General features: G+C 51.7%; 1 protein-coding gene across 2 annotated transcripts in view; it reads left to right on the top strand.

The window, feature by feature from the left end:
- Positions 1–704: 704 nt before the first annotated feature.
- Ssh1 (slingshot protein phosphatase 1) overlaps positions 705–13,430 on the top strand; it is a 55,264-nt gene continuing 42,538 nt past the window's right edge. Inside the window, exons 1-2 of one of the 2 annotated variants that reach the window (XM_028765515.1) lie at positions 705–776; positions 4,970–5,010. In XM_028765515.1, coding sequence (XP_028621348.1) covers positions 708–776; positions 4,970–5,010 — 110 coding nt within the window. In that variant the 5' untranslated portion in view covers positions 705–707. Of the gene's footprint in view, positions 777–4,969; positions 5,011–12,382; positions 12,504–13,430 lie in introns of those variants that run through there. The other variant, XM_028765516.1, reaches the window with a different exon arrangement.

Genomic DNA, 13,430 nt, shown 5'->3' with positions numbered 1-13,430 from the left:
CGGGCAGGCCTGTGGCCGCCCCACAGTTCTCTCTCTCCCTCCGTCGGTTAATCCAGCTCACACAAATCCTGCCTCAGAGCAAGCACTCCTCCTTCGGGGAGCCTTGCCTCGCCCCACCGGCTAGTCTGTGTTTCTAGATCGATCAGCCCTTGGCGGGTGCCAGAGATACAATCCAGGACCTCTGAGTCGGCGGGGAGCCCTGCTACTGGGCTACACCCCATTCCTGTGCACAGTAACTCTGCGAGCGGATTTTTACAGTCCCGGGGGGCGGGGAGGCGCCTAATTGGCTTCTGGCTCCCCGAGGCCCCGCACTTGGTATGGGCAGAGTAACTTTCCTGAAAGAAGAAACGAGTGCGTTGTTTTAACAAAGTCTGCGCAGCTTTGCTCTGCTGGCCTTGCCTCCCAGAGCCTCAGTTTCCCTACGTTGCCAGCGCGTCTGGCGGCGGAGAAGGGGCTCAGGCCGGGTGTCCGCTGCCATCGCGGGGGCGCGCGCCAGTGGACGTGACCGCGCGGCGGGGCCCGCCCCAGGCCGGCCAGCGGCGCATGCGCATCCCTGCCTGTGCGCTGCGGGCCCGGCGGACACGGGAGGGGGGGGGGGCGGGCCCGGGGGGGGGGGGGGGAAAGGGGGAGGAGGGGGGGAGCGAGGGGCGGGCCCGGCGCGGCTGCCCGGCCGGCTGCTGGAGGCCCCGGGCCGGGCCCGCGCCGCGATGGCCCTGGTGACCCTTCAGCGCTCTCCCACGCCCAGCGCCGCGTCGTCCTCCGCCAGCAACAGCGAGGTGAGCCTGGCCGCGCCCTCCCGCAAGGTGTGAGGCGGAGGTGCGTCCGCCCTTGGGGTGCGGGCGTCCCGCGTCCTGGTGACTGAGCATGCGCCGGGCCGGGGTCGCGGAGGGATGCTGCCAGCGCGCAGGGCACCGGGAAAGGCTCTGATCCGCTCTGGGCTGCGCGGTCTCCGGGTTGCGCTCAGGCCCTGAGCTCAGGCTGCTGAGTCGGGGTAGATGGGGACCCCGAGCGTCTGGGTCCCCAGGGACGGCGAGCCTCAGGCTGTGCTACCCTAACCGGTCTCATCCCCCTCCCCTCCCCTGAGGAGCCTAAGGCCTCCGTGTAAACCCCGGATGACCCAGCCGGCTGCAGGGGACGCCCCGCTGTGCTCGACCAGCCCCGCAGGCCCAGGAAGTTGCCAGCAGGAATCTGGGCCCTCTCCCCGGGTTGTGTGTCTGCGTGAGAGTCGGCTCAGCACCCCTGCGTGCCCGTGTTGGTGCGTTTTGGGCTCGTCTTGCCGGGACTGGCAGGCACATTTGCAGAGTGACTATGAGGTTAAGCCTCCAGGGCCCTTTCTGTCTGAGACTCTTTCATGAGTTTTATCTGCAGGCAGAAGGTTCTGGTTGTCTCTTCTTTGCACACAATTAGGCAGGGCAACTGAGAAGTTAGATTGTAGTAAGGACTCTCTTCCCACACAGCTCGGTTCTCCTACATCAAGTTACAAAGTGCCTTTTATCCCTTTATCTTGTGTTCTTCCTACGAAACTACAGGAGCTGAGGGAAAAAGGGAGGGGCAGTACAGGCCTTTGAAGCCAAAATTCTCTTCCTTCCCTCCTTCCTTCCTCCCTCCCTCCCTTCCTTCCTTCCTTCCTTCAACATGTAGCTCTGGCTGGCCAGGTACAATATAGATAAAGATGGTCTCAAATTCGACACTAGTCCCCTGCTCCTGCGACCTAGATGTTGTCAAGTCAGAAGTACCTTCCACACCTGGCTCTCAGCCTGTATTTCTAGCCAGCTTCCATACTGTTTTGGTAATTTAACACCCGGTCGCTTCCCGTTCCTGTATTAGACACGTTTTTAGGCTTTTAGGCTTTTTAAGTTGAGATGTAACTCACACCCTGTGGCTTTTACCTTTGGGAAGTCTGAGTCAGTGCTGTTAGACACGAGACCGTGCCAGTCACCGCTCAGTCCAGCATCCTCTCAGCACCCCTCCCCCCCTCAGTTGCCGCCTGTAGACGTCTTTGCTTTACCCCTCCACCCCAGTCGGCCCCTAGTCTTACTTCTCTACACTTGTCTACTCTGTAGTTCTTGTAACAGGAAACATGCCGTGTTGCCTCTGTCTGGCTTCTCCCTCTAAGCGTGCTGGTCTCAAGGTTTGTGCATGCTGTGTCCATTTCATTCCTTTTTCTAAGTGAATAATCCATTGTATGGGGGTAAAAAATTTTTTAGAACATTGATGAGGACTTTTTTTATCATTTTATTATTATTATTGTAGTGCTAAGTGTTGAACCAGAACCTTGTGTATGCCCGCTACTGTACACAGTGTCCACATTTTTAAAATTACATTAAGGTGTTTGTACATGTGTCTGTCTGTCTGTCTGTCTGTTTATGGGCATGTGCAGGTGCCCACAGAGACCAGAAGAGGCTGTTGGATCCTGTGTCTGTGTGTGCACGCGTCTGTCTGTCTGTCTGTGGGTCTGTCTGTCTGTCTGTCTGTGGGTCTGTCTGTCTGTCTGTCTGTTTATGGGCATGTGCAGGTGCCCACAGAGACCAGAAGAGGACGTTGGATCCCGCGGAGCTAGGCTTACAGGGGCTTGTGAGCTGCAGGTTGTGGGTGCTAGCATCTGCTTGAAGGTTCTCTGGGAAAGCAGCAGGTGTTTTTAATTTCTGAGCTGTCTTCTGTAGCTCCCCTCTCCCAGCCTACATTTTAAATTATTATATGACAGTTTTGTTTTTTTTTAAAAAAAAAAACCAAGTTCCAATGACCAGTTAACAGAAGAAAGCCAGCGTGGAAGTGTGAGGGGCCCCAGAGCCCACTTGACTTTTACATCCTAGGGATGCGGACGGCGAGGGCAGGAAACCCCGCAGAACAGGCTGCATGGCCAGACTAGTGAAATGAAGAATGGGCAAGGTGAGAGACCTAATATGGAAGACACTGACATCTCCAGCGTCCACATACATACACATGTGTACGTGTACACATGTGAACGCATACCACTCACACATACAAATACACAAACCCCAAAACCCCAGATGGCTTTTCTTTAACTTGAGCATGTCAGCGGCCTTTGTCACCAGTCAGAACAGGCTGGGATGTTCCCGGGATGCAAAGCTGCCCTACAGATGTGCCCAGGCCAGAAGCAAGGCAGAGAGAGGGGACAGCAGGTGCTCTTTGAGCTGGGAGACCGGGAACCAGATTGACTGTGCCTCCGGCCCACCCTTCCTCCTCTTGGCTTCCTCTCTCCAAGTCAGCTCTTCAGAGGGGCCTGGATTATTTCTTTGGGTTGATGATCTTTGCCATCTCTGCTCCTCTGGCGTTCCTGACCTTATATCACCTTTCAGTGGAAAACCTCGGATGGTGACTAAGAGGTGAATGGTTGTGGATCCATGTCACCTTTCCCACAGTCTCTTATCCAAATGCCACCTCTCTTATGAGTCAGGGGTACAGTGGTTTCCCGACAGAGCTAGGCTAGCCGTGAAGCCTGGGAAACCAAGAGAAATCACAGCCCTTGGCCCCACAGCAATCTTGTTCTCTTAATTTTGTCCCCCGCCACCCCCATACTTTCTGGATCTTTAATTATCTCTTGTTTGTCCTTTTTCCGGTTAACCTTATCTGAACTCCTTTGTGAGAACAAGGGGAGCCGAGAAATAGATACGTAAGCCTTTTCCCGAAGTGTATAGTGACATTGTTTTGGACAAATGTGCAAGGTCTCTCTTCTTCATGGGCCCAGTCCCCTGACATGTTGGATCAGGGCTTCTCAGCCTCGCCACTGACCCTGACACGCAGAGGCAGAGCCTTCTCCTTCAGCAGCACCCTGTGCTCCGCCCACTAGATGCCAGTAGCACCCTTCAAAAAATGCCCCAGTGGCCTTTGTTGAAGGAATCCTTACATGTGGTGATGGCTGTTGGTTTGTTTCTGTCTGGTGCTGTGGCATGTGGGGCCTGTTCTGGTTTTCCCTTCTCCTTTCTAGTCCAGGACTAAACGTGGCCCATCTCCCAGTGTGTGCATCTGTAAAGCTGTACATAGAATCTTCATATAAGGGGGTACCTTGTAGAATACTCATTCTTGCTAGAAATGGTCTCCTCTTGGTATATATCCCTTAGTGCCCAGTTCCCTTCCTACCTTAGCTCTGGATCCAGTTTTTGTTGCTCTTGATCTCTGGCTGGATGGTCCCCAGTCAGTCTTGTGTCTGTCTTGTCCGTCATACTGCTCTGGAGTTCTCTTCCACACAGGGGGTGCTTAAAAAACAAAACACGCCAACTCTCCCTGAGCCACCTTGAGTTTTCTTCTCATTCTGTGTTTTTTTCTCCCAGAAAGGGGCCCGGGGTTTGTGTGTGGAATAGTGACGGGGTTAAAATGTATACATTTAGAATTCAATGCTTGGCTACCTTCCATGGCCAGAGTCTTGTCTGGAATGGCTTTTCGTTTCGGTTTGTTTTTGGACATGCCTCCTTGCTGTGTTATATGGGCTGCTCTCAGAATTCCCAGCACCAACGGTTCCCTTTCCTTATCCTGTTTGGTAGCCAGGGTGACAGGTGTGTGTGTGTGTGTGGTCCTTCTTTGGGATGGAGTTTTTAGATGGTATTCCGTGGCCTCACTAGTGGGCCTGGCTCAACAAAGAAATAGATTTTCTTAAGACGTAATCCCATTTCCCATAAAAGCAAAACCAAAATAAGGCTCTGTGTCAGTGTGTCCAGTCAAGGGCTGACAGAGCGCGTTGGGAAACAGTGCCCGTAGGGGCTCGGTTCAGGCGGCTGTCTTTAGACTGTGGCGGGAATGGGGGTAAACATTAGGAAACCTGAAAACGTGGAGAATGACTCAGAGGAACAACAGCCAGCATCAGGTTGGCAAGGAGAGGCCAGGGGTGTGGCAAGAACACTGCAGCCTCCTTCCTGGACGCCTTTATCTTTGCTGGGCACTGGGGGAGCCTGCTGTCAGGACTGATAGTGGCAGCTATGAGGTCACATTCTCTCTTTCTCTCTCTCTCTAGTTGGAGGCTGGCAGCGATGAAGAACGGAAGTTGAACCTCAGGTAAGCCCACTTGGCGTTTGTTCTTGGGTCTGGGAAGCAGGAAAAGATTACTGTTGTGCGGTTGATTTGTTGTTGTTGTTTTTGGGTTTTGTTGTTGTTGTTTTTTTGAGACAAGGTTTCTCTGTATACCCCTGGTTGTCCTGGAACTCACTCTGTAGACCAGGCTGGCCTTGAACTCAGAAATCTGCCTACCTCTGCCTCCAAAGTGCTGGGATTAAAGGCGTGCGCCACCACTGCCCGGCTTTACCCATGTCTTAATGGAAGCCCAGGATGGTGCTTCACGCTCGTAATCTCACCAGAAGGGCGTCAGATCTCTATGAGTTCGAGGCCAGCCTGCTCTACAGAGCATGTTCCAGGCCAGCCAAAGCTACATGGTGCCATACTACTGTGTAGACTGCTGGTTGTAGTACATACCTGTAATACTAGGAGTTGATGAGACAGGATCACGGTGTTAGGACCAGCTTGGACTACATCGTGGAACCCTTATCTTAGAAACAAACAACAAATAAAAAACCCGGGATGTGGTGTTTGCCCATCACGCACAAACAAGGCTTTGGGTCTGTCCACAGCACCACAGTAAATGAAAAAGTAAGTAAAAATATCCACGGCTTTAGGGGGAGCAAGAGCTACTGATCACACACAGGGCCTCAAGCAGGGTAAGCAAATGCTCTACCACTAGACACCAGCAGCCTGTAACTGCCTTAATAAGAGATGTCATTTGGGGGCAAATAACTGTCCTTTTTCCATACCCTACTTCATTTCCTTTGTTGTTGTTGTTACCTGTGTGTGTGTGTGTGTGTGTGTGAGAGAGAGAGAGAGAGAGAGAGAGAGAGAAGTTTGGAGCAATCATTCTCCTCTCGTATGGGTCCCATGGTTTGAACTCAGGTTCTCAGGCTTGGCCGCAAGGACCTATGCCTGCTCAGCCCTCTCATCAGCCCCTGATATGTTTTCTTGCAGAAGTTCTTGTCTGTGTTTAACAATCACTGCACTACGCCTTGTGTTTTTGTTTGTTTGTTTGTTTTGTTTTGTTTTCTTTGTTTTGGTTAATCTTTGTTCTGTTTTTCAAAATGAGGTCTCTCTGTGTAGCCCTGGCTGTCCTGGAACTCACTCTGTAGACCTGGCTGGCCTCGAACTCAGAGATCCATCTGCCTCTGCCTCCCGAGTGCTGGGATTAAAGGTGTCGTGTGTGCTTGAGATTGATCTGTAGCCGAGCTCACTTAGACAGTTCTTAGGGGCTGGAGATGGTTCAGTAGTTAAGAGCACTGGCTGCTCTTGCAAGGGGACCTGAGTTCGGTTCCCAGCAGCGACGTGGCGACTCACAATAACTTGTAACTCCAGTTCATATGATCTGATGCCTTCTTTTGGCCTTGATCATCAGGGTACATAGAGATAAGTGCAGGCAAAATTCCCGGAAACACGAAAGGATAATACTTTTTGTAAAATTCCCGTAAAATGTAGTCACACCAGTTACTATATTCCCTCGGGGACATCAAAGTCATCTGGATTCTTCTTCTTCTTTTTTTTTTTGCCAAAAATGCAGGCTTCCTTCTCTTTGCCCATCTAAAGTCTAGCTATATCCCTAGATTGGGCAGATGTAACACTATACCAACTTCTTCCCCAGCTGTAAGATCCTTCCCTACATGCAGTTTCTCCTGACCACGTGATTCAGCTCCATCATGGCTTCCTCCTCCTCTCCCATCCTCTCTCTCCAGAACCTCCAGTCCCACCTTTCCCTTCCACCACCCAATCACAGGCTCTAGCCTTTATTGAGTAGTTAGAATGGGGAGAAAGTTCACATGAGATCACCTGAGTATGTGATCGGCTCTTCGGAACAACCCCTCTTGAGAAAGGAGAATTAACATCAGAACACAGACAGTACTAGGATAATCCACCACACCGAGAGCTGTGCTGAGTTACTGTGCCAAGTGCTGTGCTGAGTTACTGTGCCAAGTGCTGTGCTCGGTGCTGTGTTCAGTGCTGAGATGAGTTACTGTGCTGAGTACTGTCTGTGCCCAATGTTGTGCCCAATGCTGTGACCAGTGCTGTTCTTAGTGCTATACCCAGTGCTGTTCTTAGTGCTATGCCCAGTGCTGTGTTCAGTGCTGTGCCCAGTGCTTTGATGAGTTACTGTGCCTAGTGCTGTGCTGAGTTACCCAGTGCTGTGCTCAGTGCTATGCCCAGTGCTATGTTCAGTGCTGTGTCCAGAGCTTTGCTGAGTTACTGTGCCAAGTGCTGTGCTGAGTTGCTGTGCCAAGTGCTGTGCTGAGTTGCTGTGCCCAGTGCTGTGCTCAGTGTTATGCCCAGTGCTGTGCTCAGTGCTGTGTTCAGTGCTTTGCTGAGTTGCTGTGCTCAGTAATGCTCTCCAGTGTTCTGCTTAAATTCTTGCAGAAGCTCTAGAAACATGTCTGGCTTGTCTTTGGACTTTGTACATTTGAGTGAAGGAAGGGAAGCCTTCCGCTTGGATCAGGGCACATGCCATTTGTGAAGATGACGCGGGCGGGGCAGCCCTGACCTGCCGAAAGCAAAGTAATAGCAGTGGCAGCTACCAGATCCTTGTCAATCCTGGTAGACTGTGTAAAGTGCAGATTGGCTCTTCCTGCCTCCCTCTGGGGCAGCTTGTGGCTCAGGTTAAGCTTCCAGGGCCAGAGACACTGTCTCCTTTTGCTGCACAGCCTCTGTGTGTAGGAGGAGGGCCAGTGGAATCTCAGTTGGGTGCAGGCCCGGAACTGGGAAAGGAGCTTGATGAGGGTGGTGGGGCCCCCAGAGCCTCTGTAGCTTCCTGTGCCCTGCTCCTTCGACCTTTCCCTGGGGTCAGAATTCCTTCTACCCTCCATCCGTCCCTTCCTCTCTGGGCACTGGGCCAGGGAGAGCATTGAGCTAGCTTTGTCTTTAATTTCCCTTAATTAGCAGAATGCTAGAAGATGTTTGTAGCCAAGAACTCAGAGCAGTGATAAGAAACTGTGTCTGTCTCTGGTCCCTTCTCACTAATAAAAGGGAAAGTTGCCTGGTTTGGCACTTTGGGGGTGCCTGCCGTAGGATGGGGGTTGGTGTCTCGGTACATTGACACCTCTGTGTTCCAGTGAAGTATTTGTGCATGACGGTGCAGGCCTGCCACCTCAGCTCTCTAAGAGGCTGAAGTAAGATCTCTGAGGTCTACAGAGTTCAAGGCCAACCAGGGTTACATTGATAGACGTGTATGTGTGTGTGTGTGTGTGTGTGTGAGAGAGAGAGAGAGAGAGAGAGAGAGAGAGAGAGAGAGAGAGAGAGAGAGAGAGACAAGGAGAAAGAGAAGGTTCGAGCAAGTATTGTACCTCCAGGCTGGTAGCCCAGGGTCCAGTCAGCCTGTCTGGATGAGTCAGTTCTTTTGGACCCACAGACAAAGAACCTGACTGAAGGTGGAAGGCAGTCCCAGGACCAGAACCTAGAACTCCCCTTTGAGTTTAGTCCCAGGAGCTTTTCACAGCAGGGTCCCAAAGCCACTGGGGCCTCAGGGAGAAAGAACCTCAGGAGTGGGGTCCAGGCTCGCAGCAGGGAGTTCTGGCTTCTGCTCTTCCTCCTAGCCTGCCTTTCATGCTTCTTGACTCACCTTGACAGTTGACCTCCCTTCACAGGCAGAGGACACCATCCTGCTTTCTAACAAGGAAGTTCTGTGTCCAGGTCTGGCCTCTGGCTGCTGTTCTTCCCTGACTAGGCTCAATCATTTGCATTCTCAGATCTTCCCTCTCTGAGCCTCTCCAGAAAAACAAAACAAAACAAACGTGGCCAGGTGGTTTTGTTTGAGGCAGAAGGCAAGGAGAGATTTCCCTTTGCTCTGGGATTGACCTTGAGTGGTAAACAGCCTTTATTCCGTTTCTAAGGTAGAGGGAACGACTGGGAAGCTGGTGGGGTGGGGTGGGGTGGAAGTAGATGCTTCCTTAGCTAGCTTTTTTCTGTCTTGATTACACTTGAACTGTTGTAGCCTTGGGTTCTGCTTCCTAGTGTCAACAGCTGTGGATTGAAGATTTAAGTGCTACATTGTTGCTGGCATGTGTTTAAGGCTAAGGTTTGGCAAGGCTAGCTTGCTTTCTTTTTCTATCTTTCACTAGGCAATACACTGTAGGGACTTTAACCCTTTTTTAGGTAGTACTGCAGATTGCTACAAAGTGTTTGTTTGTGTGGGAGGGGTATCCCCCACCCCCTTTCCCTAGGCTACTGGGACAGCTGTGCTAGTTTGCTCTCCAGGGTGGTCTAAGAGATTAAGCTGGCTCACTGGTTGCAGTAGTTTGCAGGATCCGGTTTTGTCTTCAGGGTCTCACCTGCCTTCTTATTCAGACCATGGCTTTTGGGTCATGCCGTCCACCCACACTGCTCCTGGACCCATCCCAAGGCCACCTTTGAATGCTCTCCCCATGGGTCCTCCCTTCTTCTCCCAGTCCCCACATCTCTCTCTGCCTTTCTCCCCCCACCCACCCCATACTGCACATACTGTTTTGGGGTACTCCAGGTCAGCTCCTGCTCCCCAAGCCATGTCTTTTTCAGAAGGCCGACTCACACGTGGATTCCCTGCATCCAGAAAGAGCAGGTAGCCCTTGTCTTTGTCTCTCTGTGATGAAGGCGGGTCGCCTGCCCCTCGAGTGGCAGCTCTGTGTGTTTTTTTGTCACACTCTTGCCTCAGTTATAAACATGAGAGAGCACGCTGCGGTTGATGAGTGTTTGGGGCCCCGAGTTAGGTAAGTCTGTGCGTGGATCCTAGCCCTGCCACTCTACCAGGCTCTTTAACCTGAGGTCCTGGCCTTTGCCCCTAAGGGGGTGGTCATACGTGGACTGGAAAAAGCCTCCTGGGACTGGTTAGTAGCCGGTGGAAATTTCCTTGTGTGGGGTCAGTTATGTGTGAGCTTGATCTCTTCCTCAAGTGTGATTTCTTGAGTGACTCTGTATGTGTCCCAGCCTAAGAAGGTCACCAAGGGTGCCCTGACCAGTGCAGCCTGTAGCCTGCATCTGGGAGATGCTGGGACCTCAGAGGTCTAGCTCTGACAGCTTCTCTAAAGACCTTCTAGAAAATGCCAGGCATTATTTCAGATGGTTGAGATGGACGTTGAGGGGAGACCCTCAAGCCCATAGTGACCCCCCTGGCATTCTTTATATATACCTAGCGGCTGGCCTTTTCTGGATGGGCGTGGTTAAGACCATGGGATTTGGTGAGCAGGTGGCCCTGCTGGCAGTGCCTCCTGGATCCTGGATCCTGATCTTGGGAGCTTCTCAGGCTGGCACGAGGCACGGGTGGTTGTGTGCCAGGTGGGACACTAGGGAGGTGACACAGCTGTGTCATTCCCAGAGTGTGGCTAAGGAGTGAGGTTTCCTCCTTCAGTCTTGTGTTTCTGAGTCAGGTCCACAAACAGGTTCATTAAACCTTTTCTTTCATTCTTGTTTCCTGCCCAGTAGATTTCTGGGTCAGGGCAGTAGGCTTGACCATCTGGCTTTTTTTGTTTGTTTGTTTCAAGAGTTAAGCCTTGAACTCCCTCACCCCTTATTTGCATTTCTCCCACAGTCCTTCCCCTTGTGGTCATGACTTGGGGTTCCCTAGGGGATTCTACTCTTTGTAGCTGCCGGAAGTGTGGCTGCCCTCTGTCCCTACTCCACTGTGTCTCATTGGGCCAGCGTGTCCTGCTCTGCTGACTGCTAGCCATTCGACCTTTGAAAACCCCGCCCGAGGCCTCACAGGCCCCGGTCTCCCTCTGCCTTGTTCAAAGGTTTATTTCAGAGAGTTTTGGAGCCTCTTTGACACACTGCATGTCACCTGAAGTCCTCTGAGATGTTGATGAAGCCACTGTCTGTGCCTCATGAGGGGGAGATAGCATGGACAGGAGTATATAGGTCAGTGTGTCACCTGTCACCCGAGTGGCAGGCTGCTAGAAACATAACAACTGAAGCCGTACCCATTTGTTGCTCAGTGGTACCAGTTTGTGGTTGCGAGCAATCAGGCTAGCCCAGCAGGTTCAGAGATCCTTGAAGGACTCTTCTTCCTGACCCTCGCCTCAGTGCCTGGCATGCCCTGGGTGTCCAGTGGAGTCTTACAGATCAGACTGCCTGTCTTGTCCACTGTGATCTGAAGGTGACTCCATGCCTGGAAAGCCTGCATTTCCCATCTGCATGGTGCCCTCACTGCAGACATACCTGTTGTAGTCAGCTTGTGTCTTTCAGCATGTGTCTTCCCGTGCCAGCATGGTACACTTGGGAGACCTAAGATCTAACTTGGGTTATCGGGTTTAATAGTTAGCGCCATTACCCACCGAGCCATCTTGACAGCCCGGGAGATTTTATTTTAAATTCGCAATTTCTTTTCAACATATGTTAAACCTTTTAAATTTAGAGCAGCCTCCTGTAGTGGAGCCGGAGGAGGGCAGAGGTGACGAGTCAGATTGATTTTACCACTGCTTAATTAAATTCACTGCTGCACTTAACGTAAATTACACTTAAGTGCGGTTCATTAAACGCTTGAAATTCCAGTCCTTAGACTTTCAAAGAATACCAGGGGGCTGTTCTCACCTCCCCCCCCACACACACACACACACTTCCACCCCAGAAGTGTGTGCACTCACTGAGATGCTTCTATAGGCTGTTTTCACTCATGACCATCTCCCTCACCCCACCCCCCATGAGGCCATGAAGCCAGTGACATTCCTTCCATCACAGTGCTTGGCTTATAGGGGCAAGAAGATGGGAAACTCCAGGTTAGTCAGGGCTATACAGATGCTGTCTCACAAACTAGGGAAATGTAGGAAGAAAGGTCAGCAGGTACTGGGAGTTTAATCCTGAAGCCCTCGTGGTGAAAGAAGAGAACCAACTCCACGGGTTGTCACAGGTTGTCCTCAGAGCTCTGTGTGCATGCTTTGACAGTTACACACAGACAGCACGCGCACACCCATACCCCAATAAATAAAAATACTTAAAAAGAAAGAGAGTTGTCAGACAGTACCAAGAGGCCTAAGTTTTTGTGAAGGAGATGTCTGCCATACAGCCTCCGTCACTTCACCTCAAAGACAAGATGAGGTCCTAGCTCCTAAGGTCAGCAGTCACCAGCCTCATCCTGTGAGGCAACCATGGTAACTATTCCCGTAAAGGAACTGAGTGCCAGTCTGTGTGTGTCTGTTTTGGGCTTCTAATCATCCTCTAGGTTTGTAACATGTTCGGGAGTTTGATTCCCACAGTGAACAAGGTCAGACATTTTTGGTGTGTGGCTGGGTCAAGGTTATGGCCCAATCTAGAGGGACCTGGTTTGGCCCCTGGGGAATCAGACCCTGGGCTTCAATAGGAGGTCCTTGGCTGACTCTCAGATATGAGCAGAGCTGTCAGCACAGCATCAGCAGTTACAGCAGAAGGACTTGAATCTTAGAGCTTATCTTCGGCGTGTACGTGGTCCTGCGGACAGCACCGGGTACCGGCAGCTCTGTGATGACGGGACGGCCCAATTGATGCCCTCAAGCTTGGGGAGGAGGCGGCCAGGACTAGAGAAGGTAAGAAAGGAGCCATTCAATAGCAGCCAGCCACAGGCTCCCGTTCCCAGCATGCTCAGTGTGCGATGCCTTCCACTACGGGTAGATGTGGTGACCCCTCTGACTAACTCAGTAGAACAATGAATACCACAGAAGCACACAGGGTTGGCAGCGGATGGACTCTGTGGGCACGGTAGGGCCTCACAGTTGAGGTCTGCTTCACTCCTGTAACTGGGTGGCTGTGACCTTGGCCGCCCACCTGCTCTCCCCACACTGAGGAAAAAGCCCTCATTGTGCCCAACTCTTGTGAGATTTCGAGGGGAATGTGGTGTTGTCCTGTCTTGGTGCAAATGAACGATTATCATTGTCATCTGTAGTGTTACCAAGAGCCGCTCAGGGCATTCCCTAGCTAAGCTCTGGGTGATCTCACCAGGGAAGACATTCATAGCCAGGTGGAGCCTCTGAGGGGAACCCCTGGGCTAGGTCCATTTCCTCCTGAGTTCTGCTGACTCATACGCCACGGTTCTGAGCTTGGAAACAACAACACTCTGGCTCACCTTGTTTTTACAGATTTTCTTCCTCTCTTTTCTGGTCTAGCTACTTAACTTTTCTTTTCTTTTCTTTTTTAACTATTGTTACATTGTTTATTGCCGGTCCTGTCTGCACAGATGGGAGCACATGGTACAACTTGCATGCAGCAGTCAGAGGACGATTTAAAGGAGCTCTTGTCTACCATGTGGATCCGGGGACTGAACTCGGGGCACCAGGCTCAGAAGCAGGTGTTCTTAACCCCTGAGCCATTTTTGAGCGAGATAGGTCAGTAGGGAAAGATGCTTGTTAAACCTGACATCTAGGGTGAGTGTGAGTGAGTGAGTGTGTGTGTGTGTGTGTGTGTGCGTGTGAGAGAGAGAGAGAGAGAGAGAGAGAGAGAGAGAGAGAGAGAGAGAG

Source organism: Grammomys surdaster, unplaced genomic scaffold, assembly GCF_004785775.1.
Source record: "Grammomys surdaster isolate TR1022 unplaced genomic scaffold, NIH_TR_1.0 164, whole genome shotgun sequence".
Lineage (NCBI taxonomy): Eukaryota > Metazoa > Chordata > Mammalia > Rodentia > Muridae > Grammomys > Grammomys surdaster.
Note: the sequence above shows the minus strand (reverse complement) of the source record. Positions and strands in the feature narration are given on the sequence as shown.